At 43.3% G+C, this 20203-nt stretch overlaps 1 protein-coding gene across 7 annotated transcripts in view; it reads right to left on the minus strand.

Moving 5' to 3' along the window:
- Positions 1 to 20203, minus strand: part of LOC141108427 (caM kinase-like vesicle-associated protein) — a 140704-nt gene that overhangs the window by 18588 nt on the left and 101913 nt on the right. For all 7 annotated transcript variants that reach the window (XM_073600019.1, XM_073600020.1, XM_073600018.1 and 4 more), the window contains exons 4-8: positions 19891 to 19965; positions 17015 to 17153; positions 7749 to 7869; positions 6655 to 6730; positions 552 to 688 (exon numbers count right to left, since the gene is read on the minus strand). In XM_073600019.1, the coding sequence (XP_073456120.1) occupies positions 552 to 688; positions 6655 to 6730; positions 7749 to 7869; positions 17015 to 17153; positions 19891 to 19965 (548 nt within the window). The remainder of the gene's footprint in view (positions 1 to 551; positions 689 to 6654; positions 6731 to 7748; positions 7870 to 17014; positions 17154 to 19890; positions 19966 to 20203) is intronic.

The raw sequence follows: 20203 nt of genomic DNA on the forward strand, positions 1-20203 counted from the left end.
AACCTTTTCAACACAGAGGAACCCTTGAAATGACTTTCTGGCCTCGGGGAACCCCTGCTAAAAATTACTTTATCTAACTTAACTCATATAACTTTAACGCATGATAAATTAATGTGATGGTCATAGGGAAGAATGCTCTTTATAACTATGGTCATTGAGAAGAATTACCTCCTTGTAGATAGCCAAAAAGATCATTGGTGTTAGTGGGAACTTATCTGAGAGGCAAAAACTGCTCATTGCTCAAGGAACCCCTAGCAACCTCTGGAGGAACCCTATGGTTCCATGGAACACTGGTTGAGAAACCCTGTTCAAAACCTTTGTATCATATCTATCACTAACCTTTACCTAGCTCAATCCACAAAAGAGAGAATAAAACAAAACTAATACTTTCTCTGCAGCAGAAGCCATACTGATTGTCTCTGGAATTATTCACTGATTAGGACAGCCCGATCACTGGGATACAGGAGGAGACAGGGAAGTGGCAGGGAGCAATATCAATATAGAGTTAATGATTTTGCAATGGCATTTGTACTAGCATAGAGATAACATACCTGATGCTGAAATTACATCCCAGTAGGGAGAATCAAACTCGTATTCAGCAGCCAGAATTTTACGGAAAATTTTCCTGTTGTGACTTTCGCTGTCCTCTTCCTCATTCTCATCATAGAATGGAGGGTTCCCAGAAAGGCTAGAAGGACAAGATTAAAGGTATGCTATTATTAAAGTATTAAATATATATATTTTTTAAAATTAAAAATGGGATATTTGTTGGAAATGCTTTATGTTGTAATGTGTTTTTGTTGTACATCAGAAAAAAACCTAATAAAAAAATTATGTGATTAAAAAAAAAAAAAAAAAAATTCAAAACCAATAGAAACATACACTATATTGCCAAAAGTATTGGGACGCCTGCCTTTACAGGCACGAGAACTTTAACGACATTCCAGTCTTAAGCCTCGTACACACGGTACGATTGTTGGCCAACCGAGCGTCTAATTTTTGTCAAAGGGGCGTGTGCTAGGATCTTGTCTTGCATACTAACGGTACACAATTGTCGTGCAACAAACACAAACCTAGTGACGTACTACGAGGAATTTCAGCTCTTGAGCGCCACCCTTTGGGCCCCCTCTGCTAATTTCATGTTTGGTGAGCATTGATTCTGAGCATGCGTGTTTGTACTTTCGACTTTTGTCTGACTGATTGTGTACTGACCATATGAGAATCTGACGTCAAACCGTTGTTCGCCAAAAATTTACTAGCCTGTCATCCAATATTTGTTGGCCGAAAGTTGGACAACAATTGTCAAAAGGAGCGTACTAACGGTAAGATTTTAGGACAACAGTCTGCCAACAGACAATCCTCTGCCAACAATCCTACTGTGTGTACGAGGCTTTAGTCCGTAGGGTTCAATATTGAGTTGACCCACGCTTTCCAGCTATAACAGCTTCAACTCTTCTGGGAAGGCTTCTGGGAATGTTTGACCATTCTTCCAGAAGTGCATTTGTGAGGTCAGGCACTGATGTGGACAAGAAGGCCTGGCTCGCAGTCTCCGCTCTAATTCATTCCAAATGTGTTCTATCGGGTTGAGGTCAGAACTCAGTCAAATTCCTCCACCCAAAACTCGCTCATCCACGTCTTTATGGACCTGCTTTGTACATTGGTGCACAGTCATGTTGGAACAGAAGGGGCCGTCCCCAAACTTTTCCCACAAAGTTGGGAGAATGTACTGTAATTGTCCAAAATATATGCTGACGCCTTAAGAGTTCCCTGAATGGAACTAAGGGGCCAAGCCCACCCCCTGAAAAACAACCCCACACCATAATTCCCCCTCCACCAAATGATTTGGACTAGTGCACAAAGCAAGGTCTATAAAGACATGGATGAGCGAGTTTAGGGTGGAGGAACTTGACTGGCCTCATCCAACATCAATGCCCGACCTAACAAATGCTCTTCTGGAAGAATGGTCAAACATTCCCATAGACACACTCCTAAACCTTGTGGACAGCCTTCCCAGAAGAGGTGAAGCTGTTATAGCTGCAAAGGGTGGGCCAACTCAATATTGAACCTTACGGACTAAGACTGGGATGCCATTAAAGTTCATGTCTGTAAAGACAGAGGTCCCCATACTTTGGCAATATAGTGTGTATATATATATATATATATATATATATATATATATATATATATATATATATATACAATGTGTGAAATTCGTCATTTCACATATTGCTTTTAACACGTATACAGTATACTTGTCCTTTTTTCTGATAACAGCTATTCGTTACCACTTCCGGACCGGCTCACGCCGATATACATCAGCACTTTGAAGAGGGATATCTTTGTTATTACAGCAGCTAGCTGCCATAACCCTGGTATCCTCTTCTTCAGTGAGCGGTCTGGTTTCCGATAATAGTGATCTCTGAGGCGGATTTGCCGCGAGATCACTTTTATCGGCGGTGGGAGAGGGGCACCCCCTCTTGCTGCTCTCCGGTGCCCTCCGCCACTTACCGGAGCCGTCAGTAGCGGCCGAGGCGATCGGGTCCTCTCGCTGGCTTGGTATGGAGATGAGTGAGGCGAAGATGGCCCCCGCTCATAGCTATAGCTTTTAAAGCAACATTTTTTTTTAAAATGACATTTCATTTTTTTTAATTGCATTTTAGTGTAAATATGAGATCTGATGTCTTTTTGACCCCAGATCTCATATTTAAGAGGTCCTGTCATGCTTTTTTTCTATCACAAGGGATGTTTACATTCCTTGTAATAGGAATAAAAGTGACACAATTTTTTTTTTTTTTTTTTTTTAAAGAAAAGTGTAAAAATGAAAAATAAAAGGTAAAACAAATAAGAAAAAAAAAATTTTTAAACACGCCCCGTCCCGCCGAGCTCGCATGCAGAAGCGAACGCATAATTGAGCAGCGCTCACATATGAAAACAGTGTTCAAACCACATATGAGGTATTGCCGTGATCGGTAGAGTGAAAGCATAAATTCTAGCCCTAGACCTACTCTATAACTCAAAACATGCAACCTGTAGAATTTTTTAAAGGAGATTTTTAAGGGTAAAAGTTTATCACCATTCCACAAGCAGACGCAAATTTGAAGTGTGACATGTTGGATATCAATTTACTCTGCATAACATTATCTTTCACAATATAAAAAAAATTGGACTAACTTTACTGTTGTCTCATTTTTTAATTCAAAAAAGTGTATTTTTTCAACAAAAAGCGCGCTTGTAAGACTGCTGCGCAAATACGGTGAGACAGAAATTATTGCAACGACCGGCATTTTATTCTCTAGGGTGGTAGAAAAAAAATGTATAATGTTTGGGGGTTCTAAGTAATTTTCTAGCAAAAAAAAAACAGTTTTTAACTTGTAAACAACAAATCTCAGAAAGAGGCTCGGTCCTTAACCACTTCAGCCACGGAAGATTTTACCCCCTTCCTGACCAGAGCACTTTTTGCGATTCAGCACTGCGTCGCTGTAACTGACAATTGCGCGGTCATGCGACGTTGCCCCCAAACAAAATTGATGTCCTTTTTTTCCCATAAATAGAGCTTTCTTTTGGTGGTATTTGATCACCTCTGCGGTTTTTATTTTTTGCGCTATAAACAAAAAAAAGAGAGCGTCAATTTTGAAAAAAACGCATTATTTTTTACTTTTTCCTATAATAAATATCCCCCAAAAATATATATAAAAAACTAATTTTTTCCTGAGTTTAGGCCAATATGTATTCTTCTACATATTTTTGGTAAAAGAAATCGCAATAAGCGTATATTGATTGGTTTGCGCAAAAGTTATCGCGTCTACAAAATAGGGGATAGATTTATGGCATTTTTATTATTAATTTCTTTTTTATTAGTAATGGCGGCGATCTGCAATTTTTTTCATGACTGCAACATTATGGCGGACACTTTTGACACTATTTTGGGACCATTGTCATTTATACAGCGATCAGTGCTATAAAATGCACTGATTACTATGTAAATGACTCTGGCAGAGAAGGGGTTAACTACTAGGGGGCGATCAAGGGGTTAAGAGTGTCCTAGGGAGTGATTCTAACTGTAGGGGGAGGGGCTACTACTCACATGACAGCGATCACTGCTCCCGATGACAGGGTGCAGTGATCTCTGTCATGTCACAAGGCAGAACGGGGAAATGCCTTTTACATTTAAGAACCGGAGCGAACCGGAGAGCGGGAGAAGAACCGGACACCGGGAGAAGAGGCCGGAGAGACCCCCAAAGTCAGAAGAAGACCCCCAAAGTCGGAAGAAGACCCCCGGAGCTGCCTAATAAGTTACTTTAAAAACCTGTGTAGTGTGTTTTTTTATTGACACTTTTTTCCCTAGGTGAATGGGTAGGGGTACGATGTACCCCATACTCATTCACATAGGGTGGGGGCCAGGATCTGGGGGCCCCCTTATTAAAGGGGGCTCCCGGATTCCGATAAGCCCCTCACCCGCAGACCCCGACAACCAACGGCCAGGGTTGTTAGGAAAAGGCCCTTGTCCTCATCAACATGGGGACAAGGTGCTTTGGGGGAGGGGGGGCTCAGGTCGCCCCCCCTCCCCCAAAGCACTCACCCCCCATGTTGAGGGCATGCAGCCTGGTACGGTTCAGGGGGGGGGGCGCTCGCTCGTCCCCACCCCCTTTCCTGACAGGCCGGGCTGCGTGCTCGGATAAGGGTCTGGTATGGATTCTGGGGGGACCTCCACGCTGTTTTTTCAGCGTAGGGGGTTCCCCTTAAAATCCCTACCAGACCAAAGGGCCTGGTATGCCCCTGGAGGGGAACCCATCACGGTTTTTTATTTAAAATTTGGCGTGGAGTTCCCCCTCATGATTCATGCCAAACACAGTGCCTGGCATTGGCAGGGATAAAGTCGGATCCCCGCACAAGTGTGAACCCGGCTTGCAAGGTGTTAATCTCGCTGATAAAATCGGCGAGATTGACACAATATCAGACAATACAGAAGTTGACCAAAGGGTGGTGGTAAAGAGCTGAAAAACCACGTGATTTGGTGAGAGTTGGCTGAAAAAGTTCTGCTGTGTGTATGCAATACAAACTTATGGCCAACGCCCTTTGTACAAAAATCCACGGGAAAGTTTGTACAAAGTCCTATCGTGTGTATGAGGCTTTAGACTGGGTTCACACTATTGTGATGCACGAACCAGCAAGATTCCTGTGCGCTATGCAAACCTCTGCGGGTGTCAGTTAGCCCCGGTTCACACTGGGACGACTTGTCAGGCGACCTAGTCGCCTGACAAGTAGCGTCCCGTTCTGCGCAATGGAACCGTTCTAATCGCTCCGACTTAGAAAAAGGTTCCTGTACGACTTTCGGGGCGACTTGCATTGACTTCTATACAGAAGTCGTCTTGCAAGTCGCCGCTGAGTCGTGTCCTGGGTCGCCTGAGGCAGTCGCGCTGTAAGTCGTGCTGCCTCAGTGTGAACCGACCCTTAGGGTTACCACCTCATCCCTTTAAAACCGAACACATAATAACACAGGTTCTGTGACTGATCAAGGTGGTAATTAAACTCACTTGGTGCCTTATCTGCTTTAAATTAGTCTCAGAACCTGTGTAATTCATATGTTTTCGGGTTTAAAGGGATGAGGTGGCATCCCTAGTGTCAATACAAAGTTAATGAAGCCCCCAAGACAGTTCGCAGATCGCAGTGCAAACTGTGAAATGGTGCAGGAATCGGATTACATGAGTGTGAACACCCATGCAATCCGATTCCGGTGCGCACCAAAAAGAAGGGTCCTGCACCATTTTGGTCCGAATGCGATACAATCTGTATGGCTGAATTCGCATCGCACAGACATCACATGTGACCGGCACAGCAATGCGGTCACATGCGATGTCTGTGATCGCAATAGTGTGAACCCAGCCTTACTGCCACTTTAAATACACTATGTGGACATTTGTGGACACCTGACCATTACACTATAAGGCCTGGTTCACACTTATGAATTTTTTAGTGCATTTTCAGTTTTGCAGAAACACACTACAGTCCATTTAACATGGTTTCTTATGGGTCATGTTCACATCTGTGCATTTTATGGATTTTTTTGGTTCCATAGGCTTCAATAGATCAGACATGTGTATTGAAAAACGCAAAATGCACCTGGAATATGCAAACTGCAACCTGCATAGGTGTGAACCAGGCATTAGAGCTTGTTGAATGTCCCAATCCAAAAGTGTGGACATTATTGCAAAATTGCATTTGTGAGGTCAGGTACTGATGTTAAATCAAAAAACCTGGCTTGTAATTGACATTCCAGTTATTAGCAAAGGTGTTCAGTAGGGCTGAGGTCAAGGCTCTGTGCAGGCCATTTCAGTTCCTTTACACCAAACTCATAACAGGGGCACAGCCATGTTGCAACAGGTATAGGCCTTTCCCCAAACTGTTGCCACAAGGTTGCAAGTGCAATTGTTTAAAATGTCTTTGTATGTTGTCACATTAATTGTACCCTTCACTGGAAACACCTAAATTCAATCTATTTTGCCATATAAATAGTGTATTGGTAGTATGTTCAACAGATAACGAAGGTTTAAAGTAGAAGGAACATTTCTATTGAAAGGAGAAAGTGGGTATCAGTAAAAAACAAACAAACAAACAAAAAAAAACAGAATTCCTATTAGTAACTCTTCTACTTACAGAATGAACATGACAACGCCGACGGCCCAGCAATCCACAGGTCGACCATATCTGTGTCGTGATACCACCTCTGGAGCTGGTGACATAAAGATGTAGATAATTCTGGCATTAGTGGAAAAAATGTTGATATATAAAGCTAGCAAGCAACCAGATTTTTCCTTTCAGGCGGCTTTGCTGAGGGTTACTGCACTTTACCAATATCTCTGCCTTGGTAGGAAACGCTGATAAAAACAATGTAGAAAGAAGGGAGCAGATGTTCCCAATCATTTCTTAAGTGAAATTTTTTATAAAACTGCACATGGTTGTTTTGATGATCATTCCATGCCACAAGTAAGTGATATTTGCTGATTTTCACCATGTATCTGCGCTTCCATTCTTCAATGGGAAATTCAAGCTTTAACATTGTAATTCTTATTTATGATATGGCTAGTTACATTCATTAGTATCACTGTTTTCTAATACTAAATTATCTATTTTAAAAAATGATCCTCCACCAGGCTCAATTCTGCTCTAATATCTCTCCCCCTATTCCCTGCACATTCTATGGGTATATACCAAGATTTATTTTTTTTTTTTTACATTAGATATACCCTTTTGAAAATTTTAGAAGGATAATACTCAGCACCTCTCCCTGCACTGACTAAACCAAACTCTAGCGTAATAATTACATCAAAAGATATTTGTTTACCAGGGAAGGAAGGCTTCAACTATTCACTAAGTCTGGAATATGCCCATCCCCTATCACATGTCAGAGTTTCCTTTAGCTACAGAGGCTTTGATCTTTGACAGGTAATGACAGCGGAGGGGGCAGTACTTAGTGCCATGAGGTGGCAGGGTCAAATCTTGGTAATAGTCAGGTATACTGCCAAGGTCAAAGATTCAGGCACCTTCCCAGGCAAAAAAATGAAACTTAGCTGAAGACGGTGCTTGAAAGCATTTCTACTCTACCATCAATGGTAGTTAATACACTTAGATGGACATGACAGATTCTCTTTAAGCTAGCAAGACATACAATATGAATTCTATAACCACTAGAGACTGTCTTCTGAGTCCATTTGTATCTTACATTTAAGACTGTTTTTCCAGATACTTACCCAGATATTCTGGAGTCCCACATGGCTCTGTAATTTCTCCACTCTCAAAACAGGACAAGTAGAAATCCCGCAGGACCACTTTGGAGTGATTATTTTGATTGTAATACATGAGGTTTTCCAGCTGGGGGAGTGAGAATCACACAAACGCATTATATTAGATCATCCGCAGGCTTCTCATAGATCTCTCTCTGTTCTCTAAGAATATCTGTATGACCGATATTCTACACCTCTACAGCCAGTGAAGTCTAACGCCTCCTGCTGCGAGGATATGAAAAATCTGAGGCCTAGACTGGCAACCTAGATTTTACCAAAGAGGGTTGTATGTCTGGGAATTATATTTGTATTCACTTGTGTTGCAGAGTCCCTGTCCTGTTCTAACAAGATACAAAATAGTCAATTAATGTATCATTCAAAACTCTGTTTTCCGGTGTAGCCCTTGAAGTTCTATTTTTTAATACATTTAGGTAAAAATTCACTTTCTCATGGTTTATAGGGATATTAGAAGCCTAGGTGAAAAGGTGCCAGAATATATGAACATAAAGTTGACAAATCGTATGGCTCATGAATCAGCTTTTTGCTACTGTTCTAGGAAGTTACAGATTTTTTCTTCAGCTCTGCAGAAAAAAAGTAAATTTGTTTTTTGCTATTATTCGATCTTCATGATATGTTTTCCTTAGTGACTTAAATCAAAGTTCTTGTGAAACAGCTGATATTTTTTCCTTCGTGACTTCAATCAAGATTTCCATGTTGCTGCTTGAAGCTAGTGTCTACCTAACAACTATGCAAATCAGCACATCCTCAGCAATAACTTTGGAGGTTGTACCGAGACTCCGCTGCACTAGATAATTGCGGAGCTAGCCTGTAATGTGACCTTGGGGCACAGGGCTATGGATTGTGGTACCTTCCAGACCTGAGTGTGCTGGGTGTGTTAGCCACAGAGCGCTTTCCGAGTCCAGAGTCAAGGCACAGCCTCAGGTGTAACCCAGTAGGTGAAGGCTCACTACAAGAGTAAGGCCGGTCACGCAGAAGCATTGGGTGCTATTTAACCTTAGCATTGCTGGATCGATCTTTGCTTCAGGGATCGCTTGGTTTGCTTCATGAGCTGGGGTCAAAGCCTTCCATGCACATGAACATCTCCTCACAGAGGCTCTAGGCATGCTCTGGTGCCAACTCTGACAGTGTCTATCCCTGACCCTTCTGGATCCCTAAGACAACCTGTGCCCATTGGCCCTTCAAAGCCTTTCTGTTAGGCCCAATATCTTCCCAGGTGTCTAGGTGTAACTTTGGGATAAAAAGTTCCTTATGGAGATTCAATCCCTTAAAGTGTCACTATAGGGAAGAGTATGGAGGCATTAGAACACCTGTCAGTGCTGTCTCTGCACCCATTATGGAGATTTACCCTCTCTAATTGTTCTATTTACCGTCAACATTGAAAATGAAAGAATGAAAATAAAAGAAAGTCCCAAATTTTGGGTTGTCCCCAGAAAAGTAATAGAGGGGAAATCTTCCATCGGGGAAACTAGTTCTGGTGACCTGGGGGCCCTAGGGGATGCCCTTAATTTGCAGGGATTTCACCTCACTTCCTGTGTTGTCTACGAAACAGGAAATGAAGGTAAACCTCCGCAATGGAACACGGATGACAAAAATAAAACTGACAGGGTTTATAATCCTCCCTTACTCTATCCAAAATAAAAAAAAGTTTGCTTATAGTTCCACTTTAAGCATTTGTCACAAAAAAATCCTGCCTTACCACCTTGGGGTTTGTAAGGTGGTTGGAAGATGTCTCTCTGGTATGATTTTTTCTGGTCATGTGAACTCTCTGTCCTTTTCAGCCTTTTCCTCTGTCTGGGAGCCTGAACTTCTGGGTACAATCTAAAGGTCTCTGGAAGACCCCCACAATGAAAGGAACTTTCTGATGGGTGTATCCTCCTGCTAAGGTCTTCTGTCTGGTTCCCCAGAACAAGCAGTTCCCCATTCATTGGAGGTTCCTTCTGTGAGTTGGTATTTTGATCTGCTCTCTATTGAACATTACTTGAGGCTTTCAACTCTAGTGCCCCGTACACACGGTCGGACTTTGTTCGGACATTCCGACAACAAAATCCTAGGATTTTTTCCGACGGATGTTGGCTCAAACTTGTTTTGCCTACACACGGTCGCACAAAGTTGTCGGAATTTCCGATCGACAACCACGCGGTCACGTACACCACGTACGACGAGACTAGAAAAGGCCGGTTCAGAACCAAGCGCGGCACCCTTTGGGCTCCTTTTGCTAATCTCGTGTTAGTAAAAGTTTGGTGAGAGACGATTCGCGCTTTTTCAGACTCGTGGCTTTCAGATCGTTTTCTGCCGTTCAGTTTGTGCTTGTGGGTTTGTATTTGCTCTTCAGTGCGTGCAGTCAGTTCGTATCGGAGTTTTCTGTGCGATCTTGTCCGCTCGTTGCTGTTTTTCAGGTCGCTCTTCACAGGCCTTGCTGTTCTTCAGTGCGTTCTGTTACTTCGTTCTGAGCAGCCGACCGTTTTCTAGCCATGTTTCGTATGCGTACTCCTCGTACAGTTCGTGCTGTGCGGGGGCTTGGTGTTGGGGTCCTGACCTTGACACAAGTCCAGTCCATGAACAGGGCGAGGAGGAGTTCATGGACCAAGAATTGGTTGCTTCAGCGAGACCAGTTCTGTCATATGCCTTTGCTCCGTGAGATCCGTGAGAATAATCCTGGTGATTTCAGGAATTTTCTCAGGATGACTGACCCCGTATTTCACCGTTTGTTGGCTTCGCTGACCCCCTATATCAGCAGGCAGGATACCTGCATGAGGCAAGCCATCACTCCGGAGCAGAGGTTGGTCGCTACCCTGCGGTATTTGGCGACAGGGAGAAGCCTGCAGGACCTCAAGTTCTCGACAGGCATCTCCCCCCAGGCTCTTCTTTGTGGACATTTACTGCTTGTGTTTGTTTTAGCTGACCCTGACAGGAATGTGTGGAGTCCAGAAAATGTCGTGATTGTGTAACCTTATACAAAGCACTGTTGGCTGTTATTTACTAAATGCAAAGACACTTTTCACTACAAGTGCACTTGCAACTGCACTGAAACTGCACTTGTAGTGCAAAGTGGATTTGCCCTTAGGAAATTACCCCCATTTTCTCATCAAACAACAATTACATCACCCCAAAAGTGTTGTAGCGTTGAGACAATAATCCACACATTCTTGATGAACAATCTTTTTAATACCAGCACAATCACATGTGCATTTACCAAAGGTTTTTCTGACAAACCAACATGTTTGTTGTATAACAATTTTTGTGGTGTCATTATCCAAAATCAAAATGTGCATTTTATAGAAAACAGGCCTGTGTAAAACCCACAAGAAAGACACAAATCTTGATCTTACAAAGTTCACATTTGGTAGAACTTGAAGGCAATATCAGACATGAGTATTTAGGAACTGTGTTTGATATTGCGTTCAGATGGGGGGAAATCACCCCTGGAAAAGCCAAATTTGGAAGATGCACACAAATTTCCCAATGTCAACATGTGCTATCTGCCATCACGGGGGATGAAGGGACGTGTTTTTGGGGAGAAAGCCCTTCCTCACCGTTACTTTATTATTGAGGAAGGGGTTGCACCCCCAAAACGCGTCCATTGATCTCCCGTGATGGCAGATAGCACATGTTGGCACACTGTGTGCATCCTCCAAATTTGGCTTTGGGAAAAATCACAAAAACATTTCGCACATTGTAGCAGACAAAAGAAGAAAGTGATTTTGGGGGGCTTTAAACTCGCCCCAAAACATCAATGATGTTTTTATATTTTGGAATAACATCATTGATGTTTTGCTTGATGTTTTCCAATTGTAAATTACACCCCATGATCTCCCCGATCAGGATCTGGGCACTTTCGGATGTGAAAGGATCTTCATCCACAACCTCAGGATCACCTAAAAAGAAAGGAAACCCAAAATAAATTAGGTCTAAAAAAAATGCCGCCATCCATCTCTTATCTGAGCCTGTGGTCGCAGACACTCACCTGTTGTGGTGACTAGTTCCACCACGTCTTCATCCTCCTGCTCATCTTGTGTTGGGGGGATTTCCCCTTCTTCCAGAGGGGGGGGGCTCTGGTCTCCTCGGATGAGGGGTGTCCTCCGTGTCTTTTCTCCCCTATGTAAAACAAAAATGGTATAATTAGCACACAGATATTTGATGTCAGAACTCTAAAGATGAAACATTGCTTGGAAGTGGGGTACAATTGTCTATTTTAGCAGAGTTCCAAGATGTAGCTTTTTTAGTGTCCTTTGTCAAGCTGCAATACTTTACCTGTTTTGTACAAGCTTCACAGGTGGAGACCCCCCTATAGTATACACTGGAGCACCTGTGTGGTCCCCCTAATAAAAAGGGTGTTCTGGGGTCCCACACTAGTGCTCCAGTGTCCAGATGTGAAAACAGCTGCTCAGTGTCCTCTCCTTACACACAATCTAGTTTGCATTTCATTCTAGTAACAAAGCCATCTACACAACCCAATTCTTTGAAGACAAGTATAGGGCCTCAAAATGGTGGCCAAATGCATATGGGCTAAACAATGGTATTTTATAGTCCGAAAAAAAAATGTGTGATCCGAACGAATAATGTGCCCATGAACATGAAAGTTGCCATTTTAAACTGTACAACAGTTCCTAAAAGCACATGGAGCAGCACGAACGTAATAAACACAAGAACAATAGGAACACAGCACAACTACTTACTTTTTTGCAGCACTCTCCGGATCTTTCTGTACTGCTCATGTTCTCGTAATTTCAGGTCCGACCACCGCTTCCTGAGCTGATCTTTCGATCGTCGTACCCCGAATTTCCGGTGCAGACTCCTGACCACTTTCGCCATGATCTTGGCCTTTCGGACATTGTGGTTGGGGTAAGGCCCATACTTTCCATCATAGTCGGCCTTCTTCAGGATGTCCACCATTTCCAACATCTCCCCAAAGGACATATTTGAGTCCTTTAATCTCCTTCTGGATCGGGACGTTTCAGGCTCCGGCCTTTCCTCCTCCTCCTCCTCCTCGTTGCTGTAATTAGCACGATCCTGCTGTCTATCCGCCATGTGCTCTTCCTCCACTGCGCCGAACAAAAAGGGGCGGGGAATAGAAAGAACGTCAGGGGCGGGCGGAGTTATACGCATGCGCAGTGTGTATAAATCGTAACGCGCGCGTCTTACGTACGATCTGTGAGTGGAGGAAGGAGCATCGGAGACGCCGATCGTGCTAACGAAGGTAGGATCTAAACTTGGGCCTATACTGCTTCGAAATTGAAGCCTATATTGTAACAAGATTAGGGGAGTTTGGCCTGACATTAGGGTTTGTCTTGTGTTGTGTCTTGCAGAGAAAATGGATGGGTTCAACGACCACAATTTCCTGCCCCTGTTTATTGACAAGTACAGAGAGCTGCCCTGTCTGTGGCAGGTCAGACACCCCCACTATAACCACAAACAGAAGAGGCAGGCAGCGCTGGAGAAACTGCTGGAGTTGGTGAAGCCGGTGGTCCCCACAGCAACCATCCCTTATTTAAAAGCTAAAATTGGTGGCCTGAGGAGCACTTATCTTAGGGAGCGCAAGAAGGTCACAGATTCCCAGAGGTCCGGAGCTGCAGCAGATGACGTTTATGTCCCCAGGCTGTGGTACTATGAGAGACTGCGATTTCTGTCAGACCACACTGAAGTCAGGGAATCCCTCTCTACTCTTCCTTCCACGCTTCCTTCCACACCAGCTGAGGCTTCTGATGTCCAACCTAGGCCTGCCAGGCTGGAGTCAGGTATAGCATTCTTCTACAGATTTCTGGGCAATAAAGAAATGATGTTTACTAGATGTTATTATTGATCACTAATTGCTGCTTGAAAGTGTTTTACATATCAATACACAGTAGTGGGCACCCAAAATTGGGACAAGAATGCAAAATGCTGGGCTCAGAAGGATAGTCTGTTATATTTGTTAACATTGAATTTGCAGCAGTCAGGAGGTGAAAATTGTGTGTGATTGATGAAAACAATACTAAAACTATGTCCCTTTTTCATACACAGGAAGACCTCAGCCAGGAGGAGGCTGTGGAATGTGGCAGTCAGGAGGAGGCGGGGATTAGTGGCAGCCAGGAGGAGGCGGGGCTAAGTGTCAGCCAAGAGAAGCCAGGGACAAGTCGCAGCCTGACTGAGTCTCAGGTCCCTCCCCTCCGCCTGCCATATAAAAGGGCCAGGAAGGCCACTCCCAGTCCTGTGCAGGATTCAGCGTACAGGCTGATCCAGGAGGCTTCGGCGTCCCTCAGAGCCTTCCCCAGTCCTGAAGAGGCCTTTGCCTGCATGGCTGCCACCAAATTGCAGGGCATGCAGGAGGGCCAACGCAAGATTTCTGAGGACCTGATTTATAAAGTCCTTCGTAAGGGGGAGAGTGGGGAACTGACACCCAAGACGGATGTCATTGAGATGGACCATCCTCCTCCTCCTCCTGCTGCCACAACTCCACCACCACAGCCAAAGGCTGGAAGGAAGCGTGGAAGGAAGACCAAAGAGTGATTGCCCTGGGTTCAGTCTGGTCTGACAGAAGATGCAGTCTCTCGTATGACCACAGCCTGGGGACACAGATGTCATCTGCTGCTTTCCGGATCTCTGGGACTTCTGGACCAGACTGCCCTCCCTTAGATATGGACTCCTCAGGCCACCAATTTTGCTTTTAAATAATTGATGTCTGCCCTGGGAGTCCAAGGCTTCGCCCACTTCTGCAGTTTCTCCAGCGTTGCCTCCCTCTTGGTTTATAGTTGTGACCCCTTAATAAAATATTTTTAGGTAAATTCTACTCTCCTGTGTGTGTTTTCATCCAAAAAGGACAGTTTGTTGGTGAGTATTCAGGTACATTTCTAAAGTACAATGTGAAATTAACAAGGGACAACAACACCAAACAATCTCCTCCTACAGATTAAATAGAACAACATATCAATGGTGTTGTGGGAACTTGTCACAAAAAACACACAAACATTTTCGGGAGTACAAATCAAAATCACCAAAAAAAAAAAAAATAAAAAGAGAAACACAAAAAAAGATTCTACATTAAAGTAAAAAAAAAAAAAAATATGTTGTCAGATGTGAGAAATCAAAATATATTGAGGGACTCCCGATAAATAGTAACGAAAAAAGTTTGTGAGAAGTGTGTGTGAATATGAGCATCAAAACGACTTAATTCTTGTCACATTATAAAGAAGAAGAGAGTGCGCTGTATTAAACCATTTTGAACATTGCAGCGTGACGAAAGTGCTTTATCCATTACGAACGCTAAGTTTACCAGAACGAGCTGTCCCGTGTCGGAATTTCTTCTGAGCATGCGTTGCACTTTGTGCGTCGGAACAGGCCACACACGGTCGGAATTGACGCGATCGGATTTTGTTGTCGGAAAATTTTATCTCCTGCTGTCCAACTTTGTGTGTCGGAAAATCCGATGGAAAATGTCCGATGGTGCCCACACACGGTCGGAATTTCCGACAACACGCTCCGATCGGACATTGTCCATCGGAAAATCCGACCGTGTGTACGGGGCATAGGAAGATTTGGGAACTTATATTTATTCATGAATTTATAGCATTTAAAATTTTTATTTAGGCATTTCACTAATAGGGACTGCTTTTGTGGATTATAATATTTTTATGGATTTTGTGGGAGCGCAGTTGGTCATCATATTTTGTTCATCTAGCCAGCTTTTTATAAGACATGCAGCTCTGGTTATAAATCTTGATTTTGTGCAGGGGATTATTATTACATATTGAGATCCTATTGCAAGATCGGTTGTCTGATCTACCAACTCCCTGCCTCATCGTGGATCCGCCTTTCCTAAAATTCCAAGGATTAAGCATGCTAAACTTGAGCCTCGAAGTTCTGCTGGCATCCTTTTTTGTTTTGGACTTATTTTTGGTTGTCCAAACTTGCCTCTACAGGTCTGTTTTTTTTACTGGAACTTTACAGTGAATTTTTTTGTTTGCCACGTCATTGTTGGTCTAGTTTCCTCACGATGGGGTAGTGTGTTTCTTTCCACCTATTTTTGGTTGATTGTTGCTTGGTCTTCCAGTCTCTTGCTGGTGAAGGCTCATTATTCCTTAAGGGAGAAGTTTCCCCTCGCTGGTGACTGTCCTGGTCTGGAGCACCAGGATGATCCTCTGTGTCTTCCCTTTATTTGTGACAGTTCACCTGCCTTCACTAATCCTTCAGATACCTCTGAAATGCTGATGTTGGTTCTCAAAACTGTTGGAGCCTGTCAGTGGATGTTGCCACCCCTCAGATGGACTGCTTTTGGATGTCCCAACTGTCGCTGAATTCCTGTGTTCCTCAATAGATAATGTTACATAGTAATGGAGAAAATTGATTTTTTTGTACTTACTGTAAAATCTTTTTCTTTGAGTCCATTGAGGGACACATTTATACTGGGACTGGTTTACAACTTCCCTGTTTGCCAGTGTCCCAATCTCCTGTAGGTGGCAGTATAATCTGAATGTTTTTAAATTCCCGTGTCCCTCAATGGACATTAAGATTTTATCTTATTTTAGCTACCATCCTTCTCCCTTTGCAGTAGACTTTGTATTTTCTGCACTAGGCTGCAAGTAATATTCACATCATGCTGTGATGCCAATCATATAATGAATCTTTGCATATTATGATTACCTGTAAAAATTAAGATAGTGTTGTATTATATGCCTTGGCTAGGGCTATCAGCTATCACACATCAGTGATGTGAAATTTAACGCTACATCTGAATGAGTGGACTTGCCATTTAAAGGACTAATCCACCCAAAACTGATATGCAGGATTTGGTATTTGGTAGAGCATCCCCCCCCCCCCGGCCTATTCCACAAGGTGTCTTGGAATACATTTTTCTTTCGTCCTTCCTCTTTCACAGGGTGTCTGGCATACCCATCTTCGCCCTGCCTCTTCCACAGGATGCCTGGCATTGCCTCCATTTTTTCACCCACTCTCTTCCACAAGGTGCCTGGGATACCCACCTAATTTACCATTTTTACTCCTACGTGGTTCCTGGAATCCCTTATTTCATTCTCCTTTCTTCTTCCACTGGGTGCCTCAAGTTCAAAGTTCTCAGGATACACTGCTTCTTTACCCTGCCTCTTCTACAGGTATAAACATGCACACTCAGTCAATCACTTTTGGCTGCCATACGATGTCTACAGGTCCCTTTAGCCAATGTATCTGTCGCTGCTCGCTGTTAATGTCATCAATGTCTCTCTCGTAGCCTGTCATCTTACCTTTAAGTTCCTATGAATAATGTGGAGATTGTGCAGATAAGCCACAGCCTCAAGGACCTGGCGGATCACATTACTGGCATCTTTCTCAGAGTAATATCCTTGCTCCAGGATCCAGTCAAAGACATCTCCTCCTGTGGCTCTACAAGATAAAATGTGATACCCGAAGTCACCAAGGCACCAAGTCTGTCTGTTCAGATCACAACTCAGGCACTGAGCAACGCTTCCAGTCACAACACTCGTGGAGGGCTTGACATTTAGACAGAATGGCATATGGAAAAAGTCTCCCTAAATACCTAGAGGAAACCCGCACAGATACAAGCCTTTGGATGATACAGTTCACAGTAGGAAATGTACCTCTGTGTTACAAGACAACAGCAAAAGCTGCTGTAAAACATACTACAATTTTTATTAGTTTGCCTGTGCATGGTCTAAAAGTTAAAATGTTTGATCACACCAATATTCCCATTTTTGTGAAAAGAGGGATATCTGTTTGCGCAAAGCATGTAGATAATGGACACACCCCCAGTTACATGACCTGTAAAGAATTAATATAGAAACAATTAATGGTTCAACCGACAAGAGCTTCTTTTAACCACTACGTTTCTTTTTATATTGGTTTTTCAAAATGATAAATGCACACATTAAGATGTTTTAGTGCAGTATGATACTCTTGGCTGCTAAACATTGTTATAGGTGCCTATTAGGGTTGCCACCTTTTCTGCAAGTCGAACCTGAACACTTTAGCAGCTCACAGCAATCTTTTTTTATTGTATAAACTATACATATATTTTGCTATTAAATAACACTGAGAACTCTGATGCAGGGAGAAGACTCTGAAGTAAGGGGAAACACTGTGGCCTCTGGTGTAAAGGGGAACTCTGATGTAAGGGGTGCTCTGAGAACCCTGATTTACCTTAGTGTACTTCAGAGGCAGGAGTGAGAAGGGGGGAGACTTCAGTCACAGACAGGGATGGATGGTGAGCTCATTCACCCCTTGGCAGTTAGCACCTCTCATCCAGATCTATCTGAGGCTGCTGTCCCCGTCCCCACTTTCCTTTTCTAAAGGCACAGCACTGGGGATTGGAGTGTGGGCAGAAACAGGGGTAGGGATGGGGGGAAGGGGTGCAGGTTGAGCCCTCTCTCCTCTCCCGTCTGTGTGTGTGTTTGGGCGGGGGGGGGACTGTTAGTGCTGGCTTTGGGCAGTGTGAAGAGGTGTAACAGACACTCTCAGCTTAGACAACTGCAGCCAGCAACCCTGCTGGGAAGCCATAGTCCATTCTGAATAATGTGTCCGGGTTTCAGGCAGTCTGAAACCCGGAAACATGATTCCAAACCCGAACTGTCCGGGTGAATCCTGGACAGGTGACAACCCTAGTGTCTATGCATCAGACAACTTAGGTGGAAAAAAATACAGAGGGATTTGGTTCCAAAACATTGCGAGTCCCTCCAAATAAGGCACAGTTGCAGCCTACGCATACCTGTTAAAACCCTAACTAAAATAAATTGGAATTGTCTTGGCTGTCCATTTGCTTCTTCAAATTGATCTTAAAAATGTATTGTATACGATTAAAAAAGACTATTTATGTCTTGATTTTCTTAGATTTGATCCAAATATTAAAAGACGGTAAACTGAAAAGTGGGCACCTTAAAGTAGATGTAAGCCCGATTAATGAAATTTGACCAAAGCACATATATCTGTAGTGTTTTCTTATCTCTCTCCAAACCACTAAGTCCCCTGTCTTTATGCTGTTTCATTGCTCTGTTATCATAATGTGCTAGTATGAAATACCCACCTTAGAATGAAGCCCTCTCAGCGGCGTCCACTCACCGTTGAGAGGGCTGACATCTTCTCCCGCCCTTTCTTCTGGGATCGCGGGCTCAGGCGCTGTGAGTTGCCTATAAACTGTATACTCACCTATATGGCTGCTGCAGCTATCCCCTGCTGGCTCTGAAACAGAGAACTTAAAGATCACATCACTACTGATCGCACAGTTCTTGGTCTTCAGTGAGCAGACAGCAGAGACTGTCAGTCACTGTTCTCTCCTCTGCCCCTCCAGCACTCACTGGAGCGCCAGGCTGGAGCTGGGGGGGGAGCAGCAGCTGGATCAGGCTCTCACAGGTGCACTGAGAGGGTGAGCCAGCTGCTGGTCAGGCGTTTGGGTGGATCCCAACATTATTGTCAGGATCCCTGCAGAGCCTGCATGGTTTCTGTGATGTCAGACGGGCTTTAGCACAGGAGTGAAGAATTACGTGCGCTTCTGTAACCCATAGGAGAAGTATGGCCAAAACAGCTAGCCATACATGTAGCAACTTTAGGGTAAATTGGATTGACCAGGATTCGAGCATACATTTGAAAGTGTTTTTGTGAAAACAAGCAATTTACCACTCACATAATCAATCAATAATTTTGAACTGGGCTATAAATTGACAGCTGTCATTTTGTCAAAAGTAATTGAAATTTGCCATAGGGTTCGATCAAGGCAATTTCAATCCCATCCCATCAACTCAATCGAAAGTGGTTGAAATTGTGGGAAAATTGCCAGCTGTAGGGTCAGTTTAACAAAAGAATCTTCTTTACAAGCAGGTGAATAAAATAAATTTTTGATTGCAGCTTCCTATAATCAATAACTAAGATCTGCTCAGTTTTTTTTGCAGCGGTTGCAAGGTTTTGCCAATTGTCCACGATGAATAATGCAGAAGAAAGAACCGTGTTCAGTTTTTAGATAATGACTGTGGAAATCTGCACTCAATCACAGAATATTTTTAGTTGCATAACTGCAAATCTCCCGTGGAGTTTGACCCTAATCTCTATTCTCCTGTTCTTTGTCTACGCACAGCAGCACAGGTCCGGTATATTCTTAGCAACACAAACTTACAGTTCTTGAATAATATAGAATTCCTTCTTGGTTTCAAATGTATCGATTAGCTGCAAGATGTTGGGATGATTGACCCTGGGCAAGAAAAGGGAGACATAAAACAAATACAGTGTGAAAGGCTTAGTAAACAAAGGGTTACAAGGAAGCAGAATAGAAAATGCACTTTACAGTGAAATTAAAGGAAACCTGTACTTATAGAAATACAGATTGCACCATGCCTGACCTCATTCAGAAAAAAACGAGTTGCCTGGCTGTCTTTGGCTTTATTATTTTGAAGTACTGGCCCAGAACAAGCATTTAGATCGGGAAGTAG

Source organism: Aquarana catesbeiana, linkage group LG09 (assembly GCF_042186555.1).
Source record: "Aquarana catesbeiana isolate 2022-GZ linkage group LG09, ASM4218655v1, whole genome shotgun sequence".
NCBI lineage: Eukaryota > Metazoa > Chordata > Amphibia > Anura > Ranidae > Aquarana > Aquarana catesbeiana.